General features: G+C 45.8%; 1 protein-coding gene across 1 annotated transcript in view; it reads left to right on the top strand.

Moving 5' to 3' along the window:
• Positions 1 to 26,732, top strand: part of AR (androgen receptor) — an 835,795-nt gene that overhangs the window by 574,549 nt on the left and 234,514 nt on the right. The window contains exon 3 of the mRNA XM_044306429.1: positions 22,218 to 22,334. Coding sequence (XP_044162364.1) covers positions 22,218 to 22,334 — 117 coding nt within the window. The remainder of the gene's footprint in view (positions 1 to 22,217; positions 22,335 to 26,732) is intronic.

The raw sequence follows: 26,732 nt of genomic DNA, 5'->3' as shown, positions 1-26,732 counted from the left end.
TTGTCATGGTCTTACCTCCTTGCTGTTCCCTTCGTTTGACATGTGCTGGCGGCCATCTTGGTTTCTGGGTTTTCTTGTAGCCTCCCACCCTGCGGCTCCTCCTTCCCACTGGGAGGAGCTGGATGCCTAGCTCATATATATAGGAGGTCTGTGGCTTCAGTTCCTTGCTTGGTCCTCCTGTGTTCACATGCTTCCAAGACTGCTGCTGCTTCTGGTTCCTGATCCTGGCCTCGTCTGACTACCCCGTTGGTTCCTGATTCCGGCTTCGTCTGACTACCCCGTTGGTTCCTGATTCCGGCTTCGTCTGACTACCCCGTTGGTTCCTGATTCCGGCTTCGTCTGACTACCCCGTTGGTTCCTGTTCCTGGCTTCGTCTGACTACCCTTCTGGTTCCTGACCTCTGTCTCCGCAAGACCCTGCTTCGGTTTAGCCATCCGTTCGGACTTTGCTACGGCTTGCTCTTCAATAAAACCTTCTTATTTTCCACTTATCTCTTGTTGTACGTCTGGTTCATGGTTCCATGACATTAGGACCAAGCCATGAATTCTGACGGTACAGGGCCACCCTCGCTACCTACGCTGGTTGCCAGACTTGATCAGCAGGATCACCTGTTGGGTCGGTTCGCTGTGGCGTTGCAAACCCTGCTTGAACGCACGGCTCATTTAGCTTCCGTTGCCGATGGGTCGGTTGTCGCTCCTGGGCCCGCTCCTACTGCCGCTCCGGTTGTTGCGCCAGAGTCTACCCTGACACCTGTTGCTGCGCCTGTGGGGTTTCAGGGTATGACCGGTTCTGCCCCCCTTCCACAGCGCTTTGGGGGAGAGCCAACTCAGTGCCGAGGTTTCCTTAACCAGGTGGGCATTTACTTCGAGTTGCTGCCACATGCCTTTCCTACTGAGAGATCAAGGGTGGGCTTCTTGATCTCGCTGCTCTCGGACAAGCCCTTGGCCTGGGCCAGCCCTTTATGGGAGAACAACAATCCGGTGGTTGCCGAGTTTTCCGGTTTTGTTGCTTCTCTTCGGAAGGTATTCGATGTGCCGGCTCGTGCTGCCTCTTCTGCGAAGCTCCTTATGTCCATCAGACAGGGTTCACGATCCGTAGCTGAATACGCCATTGAGTTTCGTACCCTGGCAGCAGAGGTGGGCTGGAATAATGAGGCTCTGGTCGCTGCTTTCTCTCATGGTCTCTCGGATGCCTTGAAGGATGAGGTTGCAGCTAAGGACCTACCAGTGGAGCTCGAGTCTCTTATTTCTTTCCTGATTTTGATTGACACCAGACTCAGGGAGAGACCTTCCTTTAAGGAGAGCCTGCGGAGGTCTCCTAACAGATTGGCGCCTACGTTTGCTGTCCCACCCGTGCCTCCCTCTCCTCCCACGCCTCCTGGGGATGACTTGTCTGGGGGTGAACCCATGCAGCGGGGGTTTGCTCGCCTGTCTGAGGGGGAGAGGGTACTCCGGAGACGCGAGGGCCGATGCATGTACTGTGGTCTCGGTGGGCATTTTCGGTTGGCATGTCCGAACCGTCCGGGAGAACGCTCGCACCTGAGGTCCTGTCGGGGGCAGATCTTGGGTGGAGTCTCCTCGTCCCCGGTTTCCCGTGTTGACAAACCACTGATCACGGTTGTCCTCTCCTGGGTCGGGGGCTCGGTGACGACCCAGGCGTTGGTGGACTCTGGTGCTGGTGGTTTGTTCATTGATAGAGTGTTCGTTGCCGCCAATTCCATTCCTCTGCAGCCTCGAGGTTCCCCACTGGCTCTTGAGGCGATAGACGGCAGACCCCTTCTGCCGCCACACGTGACTCATGAGACCCTTCCAGTGGGGATGGCCATTGGTGCCGTTCACAGAGAGTCGGTCTGTCTCCAGGTTATTTCGTCTCCACACTACTCGGTGGTCTTGGGGTACCCCTGGCTCCAGAAGCATAATCCGACTTTCGATTGGAGATCGGTCGAGATCCTCTCGTGGTCACCGCAGTGTGGGGCTAGTTGCATCCATGGGCCTGTCAAGTTGCTGTGTACTTCCTCGGACTCTCTGTTGCCTCCTGAATACGAAGAGTACCGGGATGTATTCGATAAGGTGCGCGCGGTTGCCCTACCTCCGCACCGCCCATACGATTGTGCCATAGAGTTACAATCCGGTGCCGTTCCTCCTCGTGGCAAAGTCTATCCACTGTCGGTAGCGGAGAATGAGGCCATGGAGGAGTACGTGAGGGAGGCGCTTTCACGCGGACACATTCGCAAATCCTCGTCCCCGGCAGGGGCTGGATTTTTCTTTGTGAAAAAGAAGGGCGGCGAGTTGAGGCCTTGCATCGATTACAGGGGTCTCAATCGCATCACGATCAAGAACGCTTACCCGATACCCTTGATTTCCGAGCTGTTCGATCGCCTCAAAGGTGCCACGGTCTTTACCAAACTCGACCTGAGGGCGGCATATAACCTGGTAAGGATCAAGGCGGGCGATGAGTGGAAGACCGCGTTTAACACCAGGACCGGTCATTATGAATCCTTGGTTATGCCCTTTGGGTTGTGCAATGCGCCCGCAGTCTTCCAGGAATTCATCAACGATGTTTTCCGTGACCTGTTGCAGCAGTGTGTGGTGGTCTATTTGGATGACATCTTGGTATATTCTGCATCCATGGAGGCCCACATTCTGGATGTCAGACGAGTGTTGCAACGCTTACGAGAGAACAAGCTGTTCGGTAAGCTTGAGAAATGCGAATTTCACCGATCCCAGGTAACCTTCTTAGGTTACATCATTTCCGCTGAGGGGTTCTCCATGGATCCTGAGAAGGTTTCGGCTGTCTTACAGTGGCCCCAGCCCAGTGGGCTTCGTGCCCTGCAGCGCTTTTTGGGCTTCGCCAATTATTATCGGAAGTTCATCAGGGACTTTTCCATGCTAGCCAAGCCTCTCACGGATCTGACCAGGAAGGGCAGTAATCCGCAGGTCTGGCCGCTCGAGGCCATCCGAGCTTTTGAGGCTCTAAAGTCCGCCTTTGTGTCGGCTCCGATTCTGTCGCATCCCAACCCTGGGTTGCCTTTTGTCCTCGAGGTGGACGCGTCTGAGACGGGAGTAGGCGCCCTCCTGTCTCAGCGTAGAACACCAGAGGGTCCTCTGCTTCCTTGTGGGTTTTACTCCCGGAAACTGTCTTCCGCGGAGTGCAACTATCAGATTGGTGACAGGGAGTTATTGGCCATCGTGCAGGCCCTTAAAGAATGGAGGCACTTGCTCGAGGGCTCGGTGGTTCCGGTTCTCATCCTGACGGACCACAAGAATCTGACCTACCTTTCTGAGGCCAAGAGATTGACACCACGTCAGGCCAGATGGGCTCTGTTCTTGTCACGTTTTAATTACGTGGTCTCCTACCTACCCGGCTCCAAGAACATCACAGCGGATGCCTTATCACGGCAGTACTCCGAGCTGTCCGGGGAGGAGTCGATTCCGACTACGGTCATACCCCCGAATCAGATCCTGGCCGCTATTCGCACCAGCCTGACTTCTCCTCTGGGTGAGCAGATTTTGGCGGCTCAATCTGGTGCTCCCTCTGGGAGACCCAACGGCAGATGTTTTGTGCCTGAGGAGTTGCGCACTCGGTTGTTGCGAACCTACCATAACTCCAAGGCCGCGGGGCACCCTGGAAAGAATCAGCTGTCCTGGGCGGTTTCACGTCTGTTCTGGTGGCCTTCTCTACGTTCCGACATCGCCGCATATGTAGCGGCATGCTCCGTTTGTGCCCAGAGTAAGTCCCCTCGGCACCTTCCGTTGGGCCTTTTGCAACCCATAGCCACCGGGGAGCGTCCATGGTCACACCTGGGGATGGATTTCATTGTGGACCTCCCTGCATCCCGAGGCCATACGGTCATTCTCATGATTGTGGATCGGTTTTCCAAAATGTGCCACTGTGTTCCTCTCAAGAAGTTACCCTCTGCACAAGAGTTGGCCTCGATTTTTGCCAGGGAGGTCTTCCGGTTGCACGGTTTGCCCAAGGAGATTGTGTCGGATCGGGGGAGTCAGTTTGTGTCCAGGTTCTGGCGCGCCTTTTGCTCCCAGTTGGGGATTCATCTCTCTTTCTCCTCGGCCTACCACCCTCAGTCCAATGGGGCCGCAGAACGATCCAATCAGGCCTTGGAGCAATTCCTTCGTTGCTATGTCTCCGATCACCAAGACAATTGGGTTGACCTCCTGCCTTGGGCTGAGTTTGCCAGGAACACGGCGGTGAACTCTTCCTCTGGGACGTCTCCCTTCATGGCCAATTATGGGTTCCAACCTGCCGTGTTACCGGAGGTATTCTCTCCCCAGGATATTCCGGCTGTGGAGGATCACCTTTCCGTCCTACGTGCTTCTTGGGTACAGATCCAGAGGTCCCTTGAGGTCTCTGCGCAGCGCCAGAAACTCCAGGCTGATCGCAGACGAGCGCCCGCTCCTTCCTACCAGGTCGGAGACCGCGTATGGTTGTCCACCCGCAACCTCAACCTTCGAGTGCCCACTCCCAAGCTGGCGCCTCGCTTTGTTGGTCCCTTCCGAGTGCTTCGCAGGGTAAACCCGGTAGCCTATGCCCTTGCGCTTCCTCCTGGCATGCGGATCTCCAACGTGTTTCATGTCTCCCTGTTGAAGCCACTGGTGTGTAATCGTTTCACTTCCTCGATTCCTCGGCCTCGTCCGGTCCAAGTGGGCAATCGTGAGGAGTATGAGGTGAGCAATATCCTGGACTCACGCCTGGTCCGCGGCCGGGTGCAGTTTTTGGTCCATTGGCGTGGTTATGGTCCAGAGGAGCGTTCCTGGGTTCCCTCCGCAGATGTCCATGCTCCTGTCTTGCTCCGAGCCTTCCACGCACGCTTCCCTCAGAAACCGTTCCTTACTCCGCGGAGGAGGGGCCCTTGAGGGGGAGGTACTGTCATGGTCTTACCTCCTTGCTGTTCCCTTCGTTTGACATGTGCTGGCGGCTATCTTGGTTTCTGGGTTTTCTTGTAGCCTCCCACCCTGCGGCTCCTCCTTCCCACTGGGAGGAGCTGGATGCCTAGCTCATATATATAGGAGGTCTGTGGCTTCAGTTCCTTGCTTGGTCCTCCTGTGTTCACATGCTTCCAAGACTGCTGCTGCTTCTGGTTCCTGATCCTGGCCTCGTCTGACTACCCCGTTGGTTCCTGATTCCGGCTTCGTCTGACTACCCCGTTGGTTCCTGATTCCGGCTTCGTCTGACTACCCCGTTGGTTCCTGATTCCGGCTTCGTCTGACTACCCCGTTGGTTCCTGTTCCTGGCTTCGTCTGACTACCCTTCTGGTTCCTGACCTCTGTCTCCGCAAGACCCTGCTTCGGTTTAGCCATCCGTTCGGACTTTGCTACGGCTTGCTCTTCAATAAAACCTTCTTATTTTCCACTTATCTCTTGTTGTACGTCTGGTTCATGGTTCCATGACACATATCGCGCGACATCTACAGGCGTAACACTAATGAGGTCTTCCAACCTCTGGTATAAAGCGATTTCATCGAACCACTCCTCAGGCAAGGGGGGAGAGACGGTTTTCCAGTGTCTAGGAATCACTTTTTTCGCTGCCTGAACCATGTACTTTAAGAGGGACTTCTTATATGCCGGAACATTTAGGACACTGTTGAACAGCAAGAGGGCTTCCGGGGAATTCTGGATGGGGACACCTGTGACCTCCTTAATCGTTCTGTGAACGAAGTCCCAGAAAGGTCGTAGGCCACTGCAGTTCCACCAAATGTGGATCATCGTGCCTTCCTCCTTGAAGCATCTCCAGCAACGGTCCGACACCGTCGGGAACCATTTGTGGAGCAATGCCGGTACTCTGTACCATCTGGAAATAATTTTGTAACTCGTTTCCTGAGCTTTGGCAGAGATCGTAGATTTGTGTGCTAGAAGGAAGCACCTGTTCCACTGGGCTGGGGCATACTGATTCCCCAAATCCCGCTCCCAGGATGGAGAAAGGCATGAGGACCGCTGTTGTATCAGTAGCTTACAGTCATGTGAAAAAATTAGGACACCCTTTGAAAGCATCTGGTTTTTTGTAACATTTTTAATAAAAGGTTATTTCATCTCCGTTTCAACAATACAGAGAGATTAAAGTAATCCAACTAAACAAAGAAAACTGAAGAAAAGTCTTTTCAAGATCTTCTGTAAATGTCATTCTACAAAAATGCCTATTCTAACTGAGGAAAAAGATAGGACACCCTTGCCCCTAATAGCGAGTGTTACCTCCTTTGGCTGAAATAACTGCAGTGAGACGGTTCTTGTAGCCATCTACCAGTCTTCGACATCGGTCTGAGGAAATTTTACCCCACTCCTCAATGCAGAACTTTTTCAGCTGTGAGATGTTTGAGGGGTTTCTTGCACGTACAGCCCTTTTCAAGTCACCCCACAGCATCTCAATGGGATTCAAATCTGGACTTTGACTTGGCCATTCCAGGACTCTCCATTTCTTCTTTTTCAGCCAATCTTTGGTTGATTTACTAGTATGTTTTGGGTCATTGTCATGTTGCATGGTCCAGTTCCGCTTCAGCTTTAATTTTCTAACTGATGGTCTCACATGTTCTTCAAGCACCTTCTGATACACAGTAGAATTCATTGTGGATTCTATGATGGTGAGCTGACCAGGTCCTGCTGCAGCAAAGCAGCCCCAAACCATGACACTTCCACCTCCATGCTTCACAGTTGGTATGAGGTTCTTTTCTTGGAATGCTGTGTTTGGTTTACGCCAAACATGTCCTCTGCTGTTGTGTCCAAATAATTCAATTTTGGACTCATCTGTCCAAAGAACATTATTCCAGAAGTCCTGGTCTTTGTCAACTTTATCTCTGGCAAATGTCAGTCTGGCCTCGATGTTTCTCTTGGAAAGCAAAGGTTTCCTCCTTGCACACCTCCCATGCAAGTTAAACTTGTACAGTCTCTTTCTGATTGTAGAGGCATGTACTTCTACATCAACAGTAGCCAGAGCCTGCTGTAGTTCTCGAGATGACACTTTAGGGTTTTTGGAGACCTCTTTTAGCATCTTGCGGTCTGCTCTTGGGGTGAACTTGCTGGGGCGACCAGTCCTGGGCATGTTGGCAGTTGTTTTGAAAGCCCTCCACTTGTAGACTATCTTCCGGACAGTGGAATGGCTGATTTCAAAATCTTTTGAGATCTTTTTTAATCCCTTCCCAGACTCATAGGCTGCTACAATCTTTTTTCTGAAGTCCTCTGACAGCTCTTTTGCTCTCACCATGGTGCTCACTCTCACTTCAACAGTCAGGAGCACACCAAACTAAATGTCTGAGGTTTAAATAGGGCAAGCCTCATTCAACATGCAGAGTAACGATCTACTAATTATGTGCACCTGGTGTGATATACCTGTGTGAGATCTGAGCCAATTTAAGAGGGAATACATGTGAGGGTGTCCTATCTTTTTCCTCAGTTAGAATAGGCATTTTTGTAGAATGACATATACAGAAGATCTTGAAAAGACTTTTCTTCAGTTTTCTTTGTTTAGTTGGATTACTTTAATCTCTCTGTATTGTTGAAACGGAGATGAAATAACCTTTTATTAAAAATGTTACAAAAAACCACATGCTTTCAAAGGGTGTCCTAATTTTTTCACATGACTGTATATACCACGGATATGGGGTGTGGGGTCTCTGATGGAGAAACACACATCCGCTCAAACTTGGTGAGCTTTCTGTCCAGCGCATGGGTTCTACTTAAAGAGGCATAGAAGTGCTGAAGCTGCAGGTATTTAAAGGAATTACGGGTCAGTGGGGTCTCTAAAATCTGGGACAAGGGCTTAAGTGTGGGACCAGAGACTACCTGACAGAACCTGATCGATCGGGATCTCGTACCCTGAAGAAAGTGTTTGGGTGAGTTCCCTGGAGGGAATCTAGGGTGATCAGTGACTGGTACCTGGGGGCCTTTAGAATCAATCAGCGAGGTAGGGCGACTGATGGACGCCAAAGTTACAAATGTATTATGGGCAGAGAAGGACAATCGCGACAACGTTGGGCGTGGGGAGCCTACTAGCCATGGGAGGGTTGATACCGAACATGATGAGGTGTCATTTTCAATTCGTACCCACGCCTTAGTACTATCAGTACGCGTCAGGTCTAGCAGTCGGGCATAGGCTGCAGAATGGTAGTATAGTCGACAGTCAGGGAGACCCACTCCTCCTGTTTCCTTAGTGCGAGTCATTATTTCCCATTTAATCCGTGGTCGGCCAGGAGCCCATACAAATTGCGTGAAACATCTACGGAGCTGAGACCAAAAAGTAGACGGGATGTGTAGGGGAATAGTCTGCAAAAGATACAGTAGTTTTGGCAAGAGGGTCATCTTTATTATACTAATCCTACCAAACCAAGAGAAGTCTCGCTTAAGCCATCCATCTAAGTCTTTTCGGAACTGGAGGAGGAGGGGTGCGAAGTTCAATTTGTGAAGTCGTGAAAGATCTGCCGTCACTTTAATCCCCAAATATGTTATGCCTCTAGGTGGCCAAGCAAAGGGAAAAGAGGCCTTAAGAGCAGAGGTCAGGTCTTTTGGCAAAGTGACATCTAGGGCCTCTGACTTAGACATATTAATCTTAAAATTGGACCAAGCACTAAAATTAGATATCTCCCGCAGTAAGGATGGCAGAGAGATGCGTGGGTTGGTAATGTAAAGAAGGAGATCGTCAGCAAACGCTGCACACTTATACTCCTGTGGTCCTATCTTTATCCCCGTTATGTCCGGATTGGCACGTATGGAGGCCAGCAGGTGTTCCATGACCAGGACGTATAGAAAGGGGGACAGTGGACATCCCTGCCGTGTCCCATTGTGAATTAAAAAGGAGGGGGAGAGGGTACCATTTACCTTGACTCTAGCGGTGGGATGTTGGTACAGTGTCAGGATCCTGGACATGAATATCGGGCCCAAGCCTATATGCAAGAGAGTCTCACGGATGGCGCGCCAAGAAATCCGATCAAAGGCTTTTTCTGCATCAAGGGAGAGTACCATCAGGGGGACTTTTTTAGATTTAACATAGTCGATGATGTCTAGGGTTTTAAGAGTGTTGTCCCGGGCTTCCCTCCCCGGCACGAACCCTACCTGATCAGCGCAAACCAGGGAAGGCAGATAAGAATTTAGCCTGTTCACCATTAATTTGGAGAAGATCTTAAGATCAACGTTTAAAAGAGAGATAGGGCGATAGCTGGCACACAAGTGCGGGTCCTTTCCTGGTTTCGGGATGACCGTAATATGCGCCTCCATGGTCTGCGCCGGGAAGAGGAGCCCAGGAGACACCCCATTGAAGACCTGAAGCATAATAGGGGAGAGATTGGAAGAGAAGGCCTTATAGAACCTAGCCGTAAACCCATCAGGACCCGGGCTCTTGCCGCTCGGGAGCGACTTGAGTACCGCGTGGAGTTCAGTCTCTGAGAATGGGGCCTCCAAGGTGGCCGAGTCAAGCGCAGAGAGTTTGGGAAGTAGCAGAGGTGAGCCAGGAGACCAACCCTCTACTTGAGGGGATGCTTGGGGCCGATTATAAAGTTTTGAATAGAAGGAGTGAAAAGTAGCCGCAATATCGGTGGTTGTATGAACCATACGGTCCTGGGCGTTTTTGATTGCGGGAATGTGAGAGGCTGCCAGTCGTCCCCTAAGGGCCCTTGCCAACATACGTCCACTTTTGTTCCCGTATTCGTAGAATTTACTCCTACAAATTTGAACCATGCGCTTATAGGATACGTCTAAAAGGCGCCTGGCCTCCATACGTGCATTCCGGAGATCTTGAAGGGTTTGCAGGGTAAGCGCTCGTTTGTGGGCAAGCTCCAGGGAAGTGACCTTTTGTAAAGCGAGCTTAAGTGAGTGGGCTTTCTCCTTCTTGAGTCGGGAGCCATGTTTAATGAGCACACCTCGAAGAACGCACTTCAAGGCCTCCCATTGGATTGGCAATGGGGTGGAATCCTCCTTGTGGTCTGACACAAAGTTAGTTATACTACTAGTGAGGTCAGCAGCGCATCCCGCATCAAGAAGGAGACTTTAGTTAAATCGCCATGTCCATTCCTGTTTAGTGAGGAAAGGCAATTTCAGGGAGCAGTATATGGGCGCTTGGTCGGACCAGAGAATACTCCCTATTTGTGTGGAGTCAAGCCAGGACAGGGCTGGTTGCTGAATAAGGATATGGTCAATACGACTGTATGAACCATGGGGGGCAGAATAGAAAGTGTAATCCTTATCAGCCGGGTGTTGGATCCGCCAGGCGTCTCGCAGCTGTAATTGGAGCAGTGCCCGCTTAACTTTTTAAATGGTGGAATATGTAAGGGAAGCACGTCCAGTCGAATTGTCTAGAGTCGGGTCAAGCGTCACATTAAGGTCACCACACAAGATAACAGTCCCCCGGCGCAGCGGTATGATGTTATTAATAAGGTTTACAATAAAGGGGGCTTGATTTTGATTGGGGGCATATTCATTCAGAAAGGTTAGTTCTCTGCCTCCAATAAGCAATGTGAGGGCTAGATATCGTGCATCTGAGTCGGCAGTACACCCCAGCACTTGATGAGGTAGAGACTTGTGGATTGCTATGGTGACTCCTTTAGTCTTATTCACCGCATTATTTGCAAAGTGCCAGGTTGTGTAGTGTCGATGTCGTATGTTTGGGGCACTCCCTTCATTAAAGTGCGTTTCCTGGAAACAAACAACATGTACCTTTTGGCGATGAAAGTGGTGGAGTACCTGGGCTCTTTTTTCTGGAGTGTTGAGACCCTTCGCATTGAATGACGCAATCTTCAGTGACCCCATTGCTGTGGGGGAAAGGGGTAATTGAGGAGAAACACAAGGGAGGAACGGGAAAACGACCGACAAAAAAACAAAGAGAAATAAAAAAAAGAAAAAACTGTTAAAAGTGAACAAACAGGAATAAACCCTGAAAAGGGAAGATGGAGGCGACCCTAAGGTCTAAAGAGGCTGTCACTTGGGGCCGTCACCCCAAGGGAAGGTCTCTGCGTATTTGGGGGAAAAAGTGTCAGCCAGACAAGAGCTAACCCCCCACAACACCGGAAGATGCACATAGTAACTTATAAGCACCAGCAAGTTAGGAGCGTAAAGACACTTAGAAAGGATGGGAAAAACAACCGTGAGCTAGTAAGCAACAGTGAACAAGCTAAAGCATCGGTAGACCCGACCAGGTCAAGGAGAAAGTCCCTCAGGTAACAGGACGAGGCGAGGATCTGCGGCTAGAGTAGCTTAGTCCCTTCTGGCGTTTTCCTCTTGAGGTTGGAGTAGCAGATCTGGCCACTTTTTCAGCAGGCGGTGGACGTTGTCGTCCCATCGACTCAGAGGCAGGTGGGAGAAGAGAAGGCCATGGCCCCAGATCAACAGGCGGTAAGTCCAGCTGCTACAGAAAATGGGGTAGATCTGTAGGGTCTCGCAGGGTGACAACTTGGTCTTTGGGACCCGCAAGTAGTGCAAAAGGGAAGCCCCAACGATAGGGAATACTGCGTTCCTTGAGGAGGTGCAAAAGCGGGCGCAAAGCAGCTCGCTGGGCTAGGGTATAGCGAGATAAGTCCTGTAGCAAGATAAAGGGGACACCGTCATAGGACAGAGACGACATCTTTCGGGCCTTGAGCAGAATCTGATCCTTTATTGCGTAAAAGTGGACTCTGCAGATGACATCCCTTGGCTTTGAGGGGTCAGGATTAGGAGGTCTCGGTGCCCTGTGGGCTCTATCAATTTCAATGTTGGAGCTTGGCGGACGTCCCAGGTAGGGAGAAGCGCCGCCTGTGTGATTGACTCAGGGAGGCCTCTGATCCGAATGTTGTTGCGACGACTCCTATTTTCGACGTCGTCCAAGTGATATTGCAAGGCGTGCAGTTGCGCATCATGAGATTGTAGTTTATCCTTCAATACCTGCACATCCGCAGATAGGGAATCATGCTCCTGCTGAACAGTGTCCACCATTGTATCAATCAAGGCCATCTCAGAGCGTACTTGAGTGAATTCTCTCTTACATTCTTGTAAAATGTTGGCTGCAAAACTAGAGAGATCTGCTTTGTTGGGTAGCGAGTGCATCAGGTCGCGCAAGTCTGCCATGGTAGGTGGCCGAGAGTCCTCCTCAGATATAGGAGCACAAGACACAGATCTCTGGGGCAATGGTTGCGAGCCCCAAGGGGCCGGTACTGCAGGGGTGACCAGAGACTGTGTGCCTGACGCAGCAGCGCCATCGCAATGTGGATGGGATCCGTCCCAGGACGAGCCCGTGGACCAGCGTGGGGAGTTCGCTAAGGACGGCTCAGGAGACCGAGGTGAAGGAGACTCCCGCTGCGTGCACGGGGAAGAGGCCACAGCCTGTGGTGATTTCGGGGCCGTCTTTGTAGCTATTCCAGGCTGCCCCCAGTGAGAAATGTCCCCTTGTGGCAAAGAAAGCCCCATAGAGCTGGCAGGGTGCCCAACTAGGGGGACCCAGAGAGAGATCCCACCCCTGGGGGTGATAAGGCCGCAGGAAGGGTGAGTGTTCCATGGCCCCGGGCGGCTGGGCGAGGGGTTGACTGAGGAGCCCTCTGTAGTGGGGGGAACTCATCCACACTGACCTGAAGCACCGGGCAGCAGGGAGACCTCATGGTGGCTGTAAGGCCTTCATCCTCGTGTGGCCCCGGTTCGTCGTCTGCTGCCGGGACATAAGACTCCTGGAGCCGGTCGGGGCTGTCACTCAACACCGGCACAGATGCGGAACGGGCTCTCCGCCGATCCGGCAAGCGCTCCCTCGGTCCAAGCTCCGCTGCTGCAGTTACGGGCGGGATTTCGTCCGGGCCGTCGGCGCCATCTTGAAAGAGCTCGGTGCGCTCAGACATGTCGGGACCTGGCATTGCAGGCTGCCTGGCGAAGAGCCTGGGAATATCCCCCTCTGAATATGTCAGTGGGGCCATAGAACGGGCCCTGGTCTTCTTGGCAATCTTTCCCATCATTAGAGGGTCGCTGGTGAAGGATTAGATTTGGTGCTGTGGAGGAGCTCGCAGCGCGCACTTCCTCACTCCTGCATAGCTAGCCACGCCCCCCCCCCCGCCCCCCCATTTATCTATTTTTTATTGATCTGGCTTCGCTCTGTATATAGGTCCATCCATAAGACTTTTTAGTCCCCTATCCCCATAAGACAGCGATGCCGCAAGTGGAACGCATCATGCCTTCCACATCTCCTTTTTTGCCACCATGTATGCACGGCACTTCCAGTACCGGGCTTGGCGCATGCGCACTAATCCAGCGTGCGCTCCAGCAATGCGTTCCATGGACCGGAAGTAGTCCCCGGCATACTCCGTCACCCGGACCTCTCAATCCAAAGGTTTTTAAGGTAATATGCCTGCTCTGTATGACCTAGATCATAGAATTAGATATAGGAAACTTGATGTGGCCCCTAATACCACCATCTGTCCCGTGAAAAGAAGGTAAAATGATGATTACTGTAAGGTTTGACCCGGAAGTGACATCACTCAGGACACCATATTGTTTGACCCCCATATCTTAGGTATAACATGTCTATTTGTTCTATGTGATATTATCCTGCTCCTGATGAAGGGGACTCATCCTGTGCCCCGAAACCCGTAGAGCTCTTTTTTCCTGCTGTTTTATAAATAAAAGGAATTTGCAAGAAGTACCGAGTTTGGAACTGCCGCCTCTTCCTAAGACCTTTGAAGTGATCCAGGATTGAGAGGAAACTTTTTTGGGTGTCTTGAGTTTATCCCTCAAAATTTCCTCCCCGTGAAGTGAGTGGAGAACACTATTATTCATTTGATTTTATCAATTATATGCAATTTTTTCAATTATATGCTGTTTTATCCGCTTATATGCATAGGCCCTTACGGGTCCAAAACCTGGTAGTACCAGTGTGTACCTGTACTTTTACTACTATTTGATTTCTGTGCAAGACATCCACTCAGGATCTGAGTGTTTAGGGTTTCATCCCGCTAGCTATCCCATTTACTGCTATTACCGTGACCCAGCAAACAAAGAACTGGTCCTAACCTTTTATACTTCTAGACTTCCAGTGCGACTATCAGTACTGATCCACACAGGTTGAATATATATACCTTACAGATATTGCTATTGTCTTCTTTCCCTACCTTGATTGGCGCCTCATATTGTGGTTTTTAAGCCTATTTTTTTCTTCTTTACTCCATGTATGTGTTGAACTTGTTCACACTACCGACCACATCTGGCTGCCTATCAAACACTTGACTTTACTCTTTGACCTACTGAATCCTATTCTTACCTCCTCTGGCGCCCTGCAACTAATTATATAGACTCCTTGGATTTAGTTCCAAGTAAGTCTTGTGATTAACCCTCTACATTTTTTTCTCTTATTCCTTATCCAAGCCATTCTCGTGACATCTCACACTTAATATAGAAAAAATAGCAATTTTATGAATTTCAATTTCCATTTATTGTTTACGATGTTAGAAGGCTCAAAATTTAAGAAGCAATTTTAAAAATTTTCGATAACATTTTCAAAACCGACTTTTTCAAGGACCAATTCAGTTCTGAGGTCCTTACATAATAGAAATGACCCCATTTTAGAAACTACACGAGTCACATTATTCAAAACTGGTTTTACAATATATGTTAACCCTTTAGATGTTCCACAATAATTAAAGGAAAATGGAGGTGAAATTTGCAATTTTAAGTTTTTGTGCATATTTTTTATTTGAATCCCGTTTTTCTTATAACACAGCAAGGGTTAACAGAAAAATAAACTTTGTTATTTATTTACCTGATTCTTCAGTTTATAAACAGATGTATGGACACATGGCAGGTCTCAGAAGGAAAGGAGCAACATATGGTTTTTGGAGAGGAGCAACATATGTTTTTTTACTGAAATGTTTTTTGGTTTTGGCCCCTTTCACACGGGCGAGAATTCCATGCGTGTGCAATGCTTGAGGTGAACGCATTGCACCCGCACTGAATCCGGACCCATTCACTCCAATGGGGCTGTGCACATGAGCGTTGATTTTCACGCATCACTTGTGCGTTGCGTGAAAATCGCAGCATGCTCTTTATTGTGGAAGTGTATGGGGCTGCATTAAAATCGCAAGCATCCGCAAGCAAGTGCAGATGCGGTGCGATTTTCACACATGGTTGCTATGTGACGATCGGGATGTGGACCCAAACTTTATTATTTTCCCTTATAACCGGGATGGACCATGTGATGAGCGCAGTGACGTCACCAAAGGTCCTTTTCCTGTCAGGTCCTCAAAGAAGAAGAATGAAGATGAGCCGGGCTTCGCGAACAAGTGGATGAGGTAAGTTTAATTTAAAAAAAAAAAAATTTAACCCATTCATCCCTAATTTACTTAGCACTCTGTATTAAGAATTCTATTATTTTCCCTTATAACCATGTTATAAGGGAAAATAATAAAATCTACACAACACCGATCACAAACCCGAACTTCTATGAAGAAGTCCGGGTTCGGGTCTGGGTACCAAACATGCCGATCTTTCTCACGCGTGTGCAAAAATCATGCATTCTCCCACAACACACTCGCATCTTGTCCAGACCTCACACGCGACACCCGTGTGAAAGAGGCCTAAGACACACAGTAGAAACCCCATTTTTTAAACTACACCCCTCAAAAAATTTATTGAGTGTACTGACCACTTTGACCCCACAGGCTTTTTATAATACTTAGAAACACTTGGTTGTGAAAATAAAAAATTATATTTCTTACAAGAAAAAGTCACTTTAGGCACAATTTTTTCATATGTAGTCGAAAACTGCTGTATGAGCAGATGGCAGAATTCAAAGGCAGAATTCAAAAGCGGCATGTTCTAACATGGGATTTGCTGAACTAGATTTTAAAGGCCATAACTTTTATATTTTTGGGATGACTGCACTGTGTGAGGGATCATTTGTGGGATAGGCTATAGTTTTTTAACCTACCATTTTTGGGACACATGACTTTTTGATTGCTTTTTATATGAAGTGAAGTGGGCTAATATTGCAATTCTGTCAGTGTTTTTTGTTTTTTATTGGGTTCTCCATGTGGTATATTTTATATGAAATTCTGTGGATAGATACGTTTATGGCGATACCAAATTTGTATTTTTGTTTTCATGTTCTAACACTTTTATATCATAAAATATCTTTTTATTAAACATAAAAAAAAAATATTTTGCATCACCAAATCAAAGACCCATAACTTTTTAACTTTTCCGTCTATGTAACTGTGTGGCCTTGGTTTTTGCAGGACGGGCTGTAATTTTTACTAGTACAATTTAGGGATCTATATGACTTTTTGAGCGCGTTTTATTCAATTTTTTATTATAAAATCACGTTCTATTAAACTTTTTTGTTTGCATAACCAAATCTAAGACCCATAGATTTTTTCATTTTTCCATGAACATAGTTGTATTTTTTACTGTAATTTATTGGTATCATTTTTGGGATGCATATGACTTTTTGATCACTTTTTATAAAGAAATTTCTGGAGGTAAGGCAAAAAAAACTGAAATTCTGCTATTGCCCATGGCCCATGTAAAAGGATCCCTATGATTCAGACAAGGTTTCTTGGACTCCGTCACACTGCAACTCTGCCTTTTTTTATTGGCCTCTGTGTATAAACATAGGTCCATGACAAGCCTATATAGGGGGTGATTTTTATTACAGCAATAAGAAAGTACCGACAACTAGAAACATTTTTATCAGGTAACTGCATTTATAACTACCCACATATATAGTAAGCTCTTGTGAGCAAGGCCTTCACTCCTAGTGTTTCAATTGTGTATTAGCCTGTTATCCTGTGTTGTCTATTTTTATTTGTACATGTACCCCTGTAATTGTAAAGCTATATCAGTCAGAGAGGGTTAGTTTCACATTACCATTACTTAAATTGATGCATTTTGTAGTAAAAATGAAGACCTTTTTAACTTGTCAGTAGTCTCGGGAAATTACCATGGCAACAACAATCAATTGCATACAATACAATAAAACAAGGAAAAGTCACATAGGAAATAGGTTATCATTGGAGATTGTTAAAAGGGCACAACCCTATAAACTTGATTTGTTGTCTTAGATATGAAATATTTAAAAGGTCAAAAATGTTTTTTTTTTTTCTAGAAATAGATTCAGCATGCCCAGTGCAGTAATCTTAGTTCAGATTCTAAACTGGGATTTGGATGAATGTTGTACTGCGTAAATATTGACCTGGCCAACTTTAATAGAACCTTAACTATTAGGCCAAGCACTGGGGGAGCTATATCTCAAAGCTGGCAATCTGCATGAAATCAGATCGCAGGGTCTAATGTTTGGCAGAAATCATATGCTCTTGCTAGTTTATTTGTATGCACTGAGGCCTGGTAATGTATGAATAGTGAGCTGTCAATGACTCCTAATCAGAGTAATTACCTGTTAGAATTTCACTCAAGTACTCTATTGGCTTGGAAGCTTAGAGCTGTTTGTAAGTGACCAAAATGCTGCAATTCCCTGTACTGCCTTGATCAGCACTTCAGAGTTAACACCTTTCAATAAAGCTTTTTAAGCTTTGTGTGACTAATGTAGTTGCAGAGAGTACATGCTTCATAAAAAATTATGCTTTTGATGCAAGTTGTATTCATTTGAGTTTATGATTTCTATGAATGTTCATATTTTTTGTTTTGTGTTGTCTACCCAAATAATTCCACTTTTCAGGGATGAAATATAAATATGTGTAAAGATACAGAAATAATAAATGCCCCAATATGTGGCTTCGTGTACATCAGCTTCATAAAACATCACCCATAGGCTACCTTGTTGCCTTACAATACTTTGGTTTGCCTACATTTTTATACAGGACATATGAAACTTTCATGTGGATACCTTATGATGTATGGTGTCACGTTTTCGCAATGTTTCTTGTGGCAAAAAAATCAGTGTAGCCATATGCTGTAAGTGAAGGGAATTAGAAAATGGAAGGGGTTGTCTGGGTTCAGAACATAAGCTCCCCATCACACAGTCTCCCCTTCATGCTCCGATGCTCCCCCTTGCCCTGCGGAAGGGCTGTTTATTTAACCCCAGTGATATATGCAACTTTTTTTTCAGTATGCTAGTCGGAGGTTTCCGCCTAACAGTGATCCCAATGACGTCACCAGCACTAATGGGCGGTCTTTAGCGCTGCCCTAGCCTATAAAACAGCCTAGGATAGTGCTAAAGACCGCACGTTTTTGCCGGTGACGTCACCAGGCTCACTGCTGTTTGGAAGCATCCGCCTATCATGCCCATGATAGTAAAGAAAAGGCCCTTGCCCAGGGCAAGGGGGAGCATTGGTGCAAGAAGTGCTCCACTGATACTGGTTAAATGTGTGAAGAGGGGGACATCCTCTGCGTCTGGAGGAAAGAAGGTTTGTACACAAACATAGAAGAGGATTCTTTACGGTAAGAGCAGTGAGACTCTGGAACTCTCTGCCTGAACCATCACGGTGAGTTCACTAAAAGAGTTCATATTACAGGCTATAGCTACTAGAGATGGGTTGTTGATCCAGGGAGTTATTCTGATTGCCTGATTGGAGTCGGGAAGGAATTTTTTTCCCCTTAAGTGAGAAAAATTGGCTTCTACCTCACAGTTTCAGGTTTTGCCTTCCTCTGGATCAACTTGCAGGATAACAGGCCTAACTTGATGGACAAATGTCATTTTTCGGCCTTATATACTATGTTACTATGAACCCAGACAACCCCTTTTATGACAAATAGCGCATTTTGTACTTTATGTTTTTTTTTTTATTGTGTGTTTGACCATGTTTACCATTTTTGGTCTTTTTAGCCTGCTGTGGGCACAGTGTTTTTTTCCAGGCATTTTTTTCCTATACTGAAGTCTATCACCTGAAATACATGTCAAAAAAGATGAACAAAAAGTGACAAAAAATGTTTGTAATAATTCATAATCTTCATGGCATTGTTTATAAGCCCCCCCAAACACCACAGCACCAATTCAAGGCACCTGAGGCATAGTAGCATAGTTTTTAAGGCTGTAAAAACACATGCATCTATCCAGTTCACCCTGTTATCCTGTGAAGTTGATCAAGAGGAAGGCAAAAACTTCAATGAAATAATGTAAAAGCCATTTTAAAGAAAACAAATCCCCCCAATTTTAAGTGTTTTTTATTAGGTTCGTTTTACAAAAACACATGACAAAAATGTATGTTTAAAAAAAAAAAACTGCCAAAAAAACATTTTTTACAAGCCTAAGAAAGGCATCCTAATGAGGGCTTGTTCACACGTTGCCTTATTGCAGCCCACATACGGCGGGTCTGCAATACACTGGACAACCACCGCACTTGATTGGGTTTTTGATATCTTTTTGTGGAACGGACAGATCATGGACCCTATTCAAGTGAATGGGGTCACAATCCGCATGCGGCAGACTCACGGAGGGGCAACAGTAGTGTGAACAAGCTCTGAGAAGGAAACCCAATGGTATATAGCAGTGATAGCTCACCTCCGCCACCCCAGCTGTGGTAAAACTATGACTCCAGCAGGCTCCATTCATTTCCATGGAGTTATGAGAATAGCCAAGCAAGGAGGCATCTTGGCAGTCGTAGTTTTACCAAAGTTGGAGTTCCGGATGTTAGCCATCACAGGGATATAGGAAGTAAGGCATTAGGACCAATTCATATAACATTATTTTTTATCAGTATTTCATTGTTTATAAGCTGTAGTTGGTCCATACCCATAAATAGTTACACATCTTTTTAATATCCCTTTAGTTTGTGTAGTTTTTATACCTGGATACATGTGACAGCCCACAGATAATATATTATATCTTGCTTTATTTGAGCTCCAGAAGGCCACAGTATTGTCACCCCGACATACGTTTTGCCCAGAGCTTCTTCCAGCTCTCGGAGAAACGTACGTCGGGTGACGATACTGTAGTAAGTTATAGTGATCCCACACAGAATAGATGGAATATTGCAAATGGGTCTTTGATACACTATAAAATAGCAGGTAACAATTGATTATGTCTATCACTATCTCATGTCAGTGTACTTGTGAGATTTGGTAAAATTACAAAACATTATACTCCATTTTTAAAATGTGTGATTGTATCCAAATATGAAAAGATAAGGGGAGATTTATCAAAACTGTTGTAAGGGAAAACAGGCTTAGATTCCATATTTCATTTTTCTAAGGCGTTGGACTCTGATTGATTGCTATGGGCAACTAAACCAGATTTCCTTTAGAGCAGTTTTGATAAATTTCCCCCATAAACTTTGTCATGAACAGGGTCTAATGCAAACCCCATAAGGTTATTATCATAGAGGTATGTCAGCATACGAAAGTACTGATGCAGAGACTCAGACCAGTTGCCAGACTGAAATTGCCAAAATGCTTGGTCATGCTTCTGTCCCTGATTTTTCTGGATCTCTTCAGAGGCTTGGTTAGCTGTGTACATGTTAGAATTGTCACTATGAGGGTACATTTACACATAGCTGGAGTTTGCTGCATGAAATTGAGTTTTTTTTTATAGTTTTTCAGTTTTAGATAAAACTAAATGGCCACTATATTCTATTGAGAGCAGATGATGAAGTTATAGGACACTAGACCTTGAATGCCATGTGTGCATTAGTCATTGAACCATTTATATTACATAATAGACTGTTTTCTCCATAGTACTCTATTTCTTTGTAACCTTAATTTGGAATTCAACCGACCCAATAGTGTGAATTTCACAATGACAACATCATATTCCCAGTTACATTTATTTAGTTTCTTTTGTCCCAGAAACACTATAGGGGGGTTTATCACAAGGGGAATATTTTAAATTAGTTTTGCAAAAGTCTGTTGTAGTTCGCACGAAATTCACGCAAAACGGACAAGAATAGGACATGCCACATAATTTTTGCAGGGCCATGGAATGGAGCAACGGACGTGGACAGCACACAGATTGCTGCCCACATCTTTTGCAGACCCATTGAAATGAATGATTACTAATACAGACCGTATACGGAATCAAAATACGGACCATATACGGAACGCAAAAAACGTTTGTGTGCATGAGCCCTAAGGGTACATGCACACGAACGTTGTTTGTTTCTGTGTCTGTTCAGTTTTTTTTTTTTGGACGGATAGGATGCGGACCCATTTATTTCAATAGGTCCGCAAAAAATGCGCAGTATGTCGGTTTTGTAGCCCCCCCCCCCCAAAAAAAAAAATAATTGAACATAACCTATTCTTGTCCGTTTTAGGCATTGTTACAATGGATCCGCAAAAAAAACTATGACATACGGATGTCATCCATTTTTTTTTGTGGATCCGCAATTTGCAGACTGCAAAAGACATAGGGTCGTTTGCATGTAGCTTAATGTATATGGCCCCCTTAGCAGTTCTGCATTAAAATGTTACTCTTCTTTCTATGTCACCCCTTTTCTGCGGTAGGATTATGACAATTTTTTAAACTTTTTAAAAAGTCACAGTTGATAAATCTTGCCCAAATCAGCTCAACAGACTAACCAAATCCATTTTCCCATTCACTTTTCAAAACTGGATTGGTGTAAAAATGCACAAATAATCCCCAAAAGTAGCAAAACTCTATTTTATGACTCTTTAAAGGGAACCTGTCACTTCCAAAAACCATCCCAAGCCGCCAGCAGTACCTGAAAGTAGCCAGCATAGTGTTTCCAATGATAATTTTCTTCCTGAAGGACGATGCGGCTAAAGCTCAGAAAACGTAATTTTATCCCGTGCAGGCGCGCTTATCCACACATGCTTGAAGTCAAGGGGGCAGCGGCCTCCTTGCTTCAAGTCAAGATTACCACGCCTCCTTCCCTGTCCCTTCGCTGTGACTGAAAGCCGGCAGTTTGGCTGGCTTTCCCGAACTCTCTGCATAAGTGCTGTCAGTTGCAGGGAAGGGGGCATCATTATCTTGAGTTGAAGCAGGGGGGCCGCTGCCTTCTTGACATCAAGCATGACTAGAGAAGCGCATCGGCAGGGATTAAAGAACGTTTTCTGAGTATTAGCCGTATCGTCCTTCAGGAAGAAATTTATCGTCGGAAACATGCTGCTGGATACTGTCAGGTATTGCTGGCAGCTTGGGATGTTTTTTTGAGGTGACAGGTTCCCTTTAAATCCAATTTACTGGAATAGAGGGAATTGCTAAATCTCCAAATTAGTTTTCTATTTTGTTTGTTAAAAAAATAAAAATAAGCAGTTTTTATTTTTTCACATATCATAAACCATATTCATAGCATAGCATATTCATGAACATCAACTTTATTAGTTGTCTGACTTTTGTCATCATCATGTCTTCTTTTCCGCATTTAGGAAAGCAGAAGTATCTTTGTGCTAGCCGTAATGACTGCACAATCGACAAATTCCGGAGGAAAAACTGTCCATCATGTCGCTTGCGGAAATGTTATGAGGCTGGCATGACATTAGGAGGTAAGTCAGCTCTGTTGTTGTGTGTGCAGATTCTTTAAATGTCATTCTTTACAGTCATTCATTTTGGGTAATGGTGTAATGTACACCCTTTGGCACTTAGGTTCTTGCTGACCTCTGTCATGACTCCTTTATACTAAATACTGTAGTTCAGTAAAACACATCATCATTGGTTACATTGTTGAATGGTTTATTTTCCATATTATTTGTTGTGTTAGCCATATTTCTCATTTCCTAAAACTCCTACTTAATGGCTTAGATCTTATTATCCAGTGTGATTTATTTTTTTACTGGTACAGGCATTTGGTAAACACACAGTTTGAAATGATTACTGCTGCCTGCTGCCCCTATAACATTACCGTCATTAACCAAATAAATGTCAGTAGGCACTCACCAGCACAACTGGAAAGCTTAGAGAATCCATGTCATGTACACTCTGAGGAACTTTTTTTGCCTACAACAAATCTCATGAACACATCAGTAAGGCTTTAAAAGATTTTATGCATATTTATTAGAGATGAGCTAATTTTTCAAAAATTGATTCAAATGCTTCATTGAATCTTCCAAGAACATTTGCTTTGTTCAGAATTTATTTGTTACAAAGCACGTTAAATCAGCTATGTCCCAGCCTGCAGGGACAGTGTATGTCGGTGTATGTGCAGTGGCAAGGTTTGGGGTGGCCCCAATGCTACGCTGCGTCCCCAGACACCGTTGAGGTGTCACCACATGTTGCTGCTCTCCGGAAGGGATGGTAAGGCGTGGTGCACCCCAATGGGAAATAAGCCACTTATGACTCAGAGACATCAGAAGTGTTTTACCTGGCCTAAGGGTAAAAAGGACTGGACTGTAGCTCAGTGGTCCAAAGTACTGTTTTCAGATGAATATAAATTAGCAATATTGTGCAGTGGCTGGGTTTGTGGGGGCCCCAATACTATGTTGGGTCCCCTGGACACCGTTGAGGTGTCACTACGTGTTGCTGCTCTCTAGAAGGGAGGATAAGGTGTGGTGCACCCCAAATGGGAAATAAGTCCAGAGAGTCAGGGTCTGCAGTAAACCAGTGTGCTTCTTTACTGGAGGAATTTAGGTGCAAAACAATACAGCAGAGTCATAGGGCTGGCTTCTCCAGTCTCCTCCCTGCCATAAGAAGGGTTTGATGCTGAGGAAAGGCCTGAGCTAGCTGTCCCTCCCTTTCCTAAGGCTGGTACCCTGGTCAAAGGCTGGTGATCCAGGGTCTGTGACAGAGTAACTCCGTCTACATAGTAACATAGTATATACAGTTGCAAGAAAAAGTACGTGAACCCTTTGGAATTATATGAATTTCTGCACAAATTGGTCATAAAATGTGATCTGATCTTCATCTAAGTCACAACAATAGACAATCACAGTCTGCTTAAACTAATAACACACAAAGAATTAAATGTTACCATGTTCTTATTGAACACACCATGTAAACATTCACAGTGCAGGTGGAAAAACCCTTGGATTTAATAACTGGTTGAACCTCTTTTGGCAGCAATAACTTCAACCAAACGTTTCCTGTAGTTTCAGATCAGATGCACAACAGTCAGGAGTAATTCTTGACCATTCCTCTTTACAGAACTGTTTCAGTTCAGCAATATTCTTGGGATGTCTGGTGTGAATAGCTTTCTTGAGGTCATGCCACAGCATCTCAATCGGGTTGAGGTCAGGATTCTGACTGGGCCACTCCAGAATGCGTATTATCATCTGTTTAAGCCATTCTTTTGTTGATTTACTTCTATGCTTTGGGTCGTTGTCCTGTTACAACACCCATCTTCTGTTGACCTTCAGCTGGTGGACAGATGGCCTTAAGTTCTCCTGCAAAATGTCTTGATAAACTTGGGAATTCATTTTTCCTTCGATGATAGCAATCCGTCCAGGCCCTGACGCAGCAAAGCAGCCCCAAATCATGATACACATACTGTTTCCACCTGCACTGTGAATGTTTACATGGTGTGTTCAATAAAAACATGGTAACATTGAATTCTTTATGTGTTATTAGTTTAAGCAGACTGTGATTGTCTATTGTTGTGACTTAGATGAAGATCAGATCACATTTTATGACCAATTTGTGCAGAAATCCATATCATTCCAAAGGGTTCACATACTTTTTATTGCAACTGTAAAGCTGAAAAAAGACATTTGTCCATCCAGTTCGGCCCGTTATCCTGCAAGTTGATCGAGAGGAAGGCAAGCAAGAAAACTGTGAGGTAGAAGCCAATCATCCTGACTTAAAGGGCTTCTGTCACTCCACTAAACTCTTTTTTATTTTTTTTGGTCTCCCTACAATCCTTATGCTGCGATTTCTCAATATATATGGCTATTACACTGTTTGGTTCAGTAGTTCTATCAAAAAACTGACTTTTATATTATGCAAATTACCTCTCTAGCAGCAGGTAGGGCGGCTACCTGCTGCTAGCAGCCGCATCCTCCATTCATAATGACGCCCCCTCCTCATGTTGATTGACAGGGCCAGCGGACGCACTCGTCCTCTGACTGGCCCTGTCTGCGTTTTAAATCTCGCGCCGGTCTTCAGTTGGCGCAGGCGCACTCAGAGGAGGACGCTCGCTCGGCCGCTCCATCCTCAGTGCGCCTGCGCCGGGTGTACATGTGACGTCATAGGCGCAGGCGCACTGAGGATGGAGCGACCGAGCGAGCTTCCTCCTCTGAGTGCGCCTGCGCCAACTGAAGACCGGCGCGAGATTTAAAATGCAGACAGGGCCAGTCAGAGGACGAGCGCGTCTGCTGGCGCTGTCAATCAGCATGAGGAGGGGGCGTCATTATGAATGGAGGATGCGGCTGCTAGCAGCAGGTAGCCGTCCTACCTGCTGCTAGAGAGGTAATTTGCATAATATAAAAGTCAGTTTTTTGATAGAACTACTGAACCAAACAGTGTAATAGCCATATATATTGAGAAATCGCAGCATAAGGATTTTAGGGAGACCAAAAATAAATAAATGAGTTTAGTGGAGTGACAGAAGCCCTTTAAGGGGGAAAAAATTCCTTCCCTACGCCAATCAGGCAATCAGAATAACTCCCTGGATCAACAACTCATCTCTAGTAGCTATAGCCTGTAATATTATTACACTCCACAAATACATCCAGGGCCCTCTTGAACTCTTTTAGTTAACTCACTGTTCTTACTGTAAAGAATCATCTTCTATGTTTGTGTACAAACCTTCTTTCCTCCAGAAGCAGAGGATGTCCCCTCGTCACAGTCACAGTCCTGGGGATAAATAGATGATGGGAGAGCTCTGTAGTGACCCCTGATATATTTATACATAGTTATTAGATCTCTTCTTAGTCGTCTTTTTTCTAAAGTGAATAACCCTAATTTTGATAATCTTTTAGGGTACTGTAGTCCACTCATTCCAGTTATTACTTTAGTTCTGCTATGTCTGCCTTGTTCACAGGAGCCCATATCTGTACACAGTACTCAATGGGTGGTCTGACTAGTGATTTGTAAAATGGCAGGACTATGTTCTCATCACGGGCATCTATGCCCCTTTTGATGCAACCCGTTATCTTATTGGCCTTAGCAGCAGCTGCCTGACACTGGTTTCTACAGCTTAGTTTTCAGTTCACTAAAATTCCTAGGTCCTTTTCTATGTCAGTGTTACCCAGTGTTTTACCATTTAGTATGCATTGGTGACTTGCATTTTTCCTTCCCGTGTGCATAACCTTACATTTGTCAGTGTTAAACCTCATCTGACAATTCTCTGCCCAAGCCTCCAATCTATCCAGATCCATCTGCAGCCGTATACTGTCCTCTTCCATGTTAATTAATTACTTTACACAGTTTAGTGTCATCTGCAAAAATTGATATTTTACTGTGCAAGCCTTCTACAAGATCATTAATACATATTTTGAAGAGAATGAGGCCCAATACTGACCCTTGTGGTACCCCACTAGTGACAGTGACCCAATCTGAGTGTGTACCGTTAATAACCACCCTCTGTTTTCTATCACTGAGCCAGTTACTTACCCACATACAGACATTATCTCCCAGTCCAAGCATACTAACCTTTTATGTGGTACAGTGTCAAATGCTGTAAAGAAGTCCAGATATACAACATCCATTGATTCGCCGTGGTCAAGTCTAGAACTTACCTTCTCATAAAAAATTCAATTAGTTTGACATGACCGATCCTTCATGAAGCATTATTTGCTTATTTTCATTAAGGTACTCCAAGATACCATCTTTTAGAAAACCTTTAAACAGTTTACCCATGACAGATGTTAAACTTACCGGCCTATAGTTTCCGGGCTCTGTTTTTGGACCCTTTTTGAATATTGGCACCACATTTGCTATGCGCCATTCCTATGAAACACTCCCTGTCATTATAGAGTCCTTAAATATCTTATAATAGTCTGGCTATGACA

Source organism: Bufo gargarizans, chromosome 9, assembly GCF_014858855.1.
Source record: "Bufo gargarizans isolate SCDJY-AF-19 chromosome 9, ASM1485885v1, whole genome shotgun sequence".
NCBI classification, from domain to species: domain Eukaryota; kingdom Metazoa; phylum Chordata; class Amphibia; order Anura; family Bufonidae; genus Bufo; species Bufo gargarizans.
Note: the sequence above shows the minus strand (reverse complement) of the source record. Positions and strands in the feature narration are given on the sequence as shown.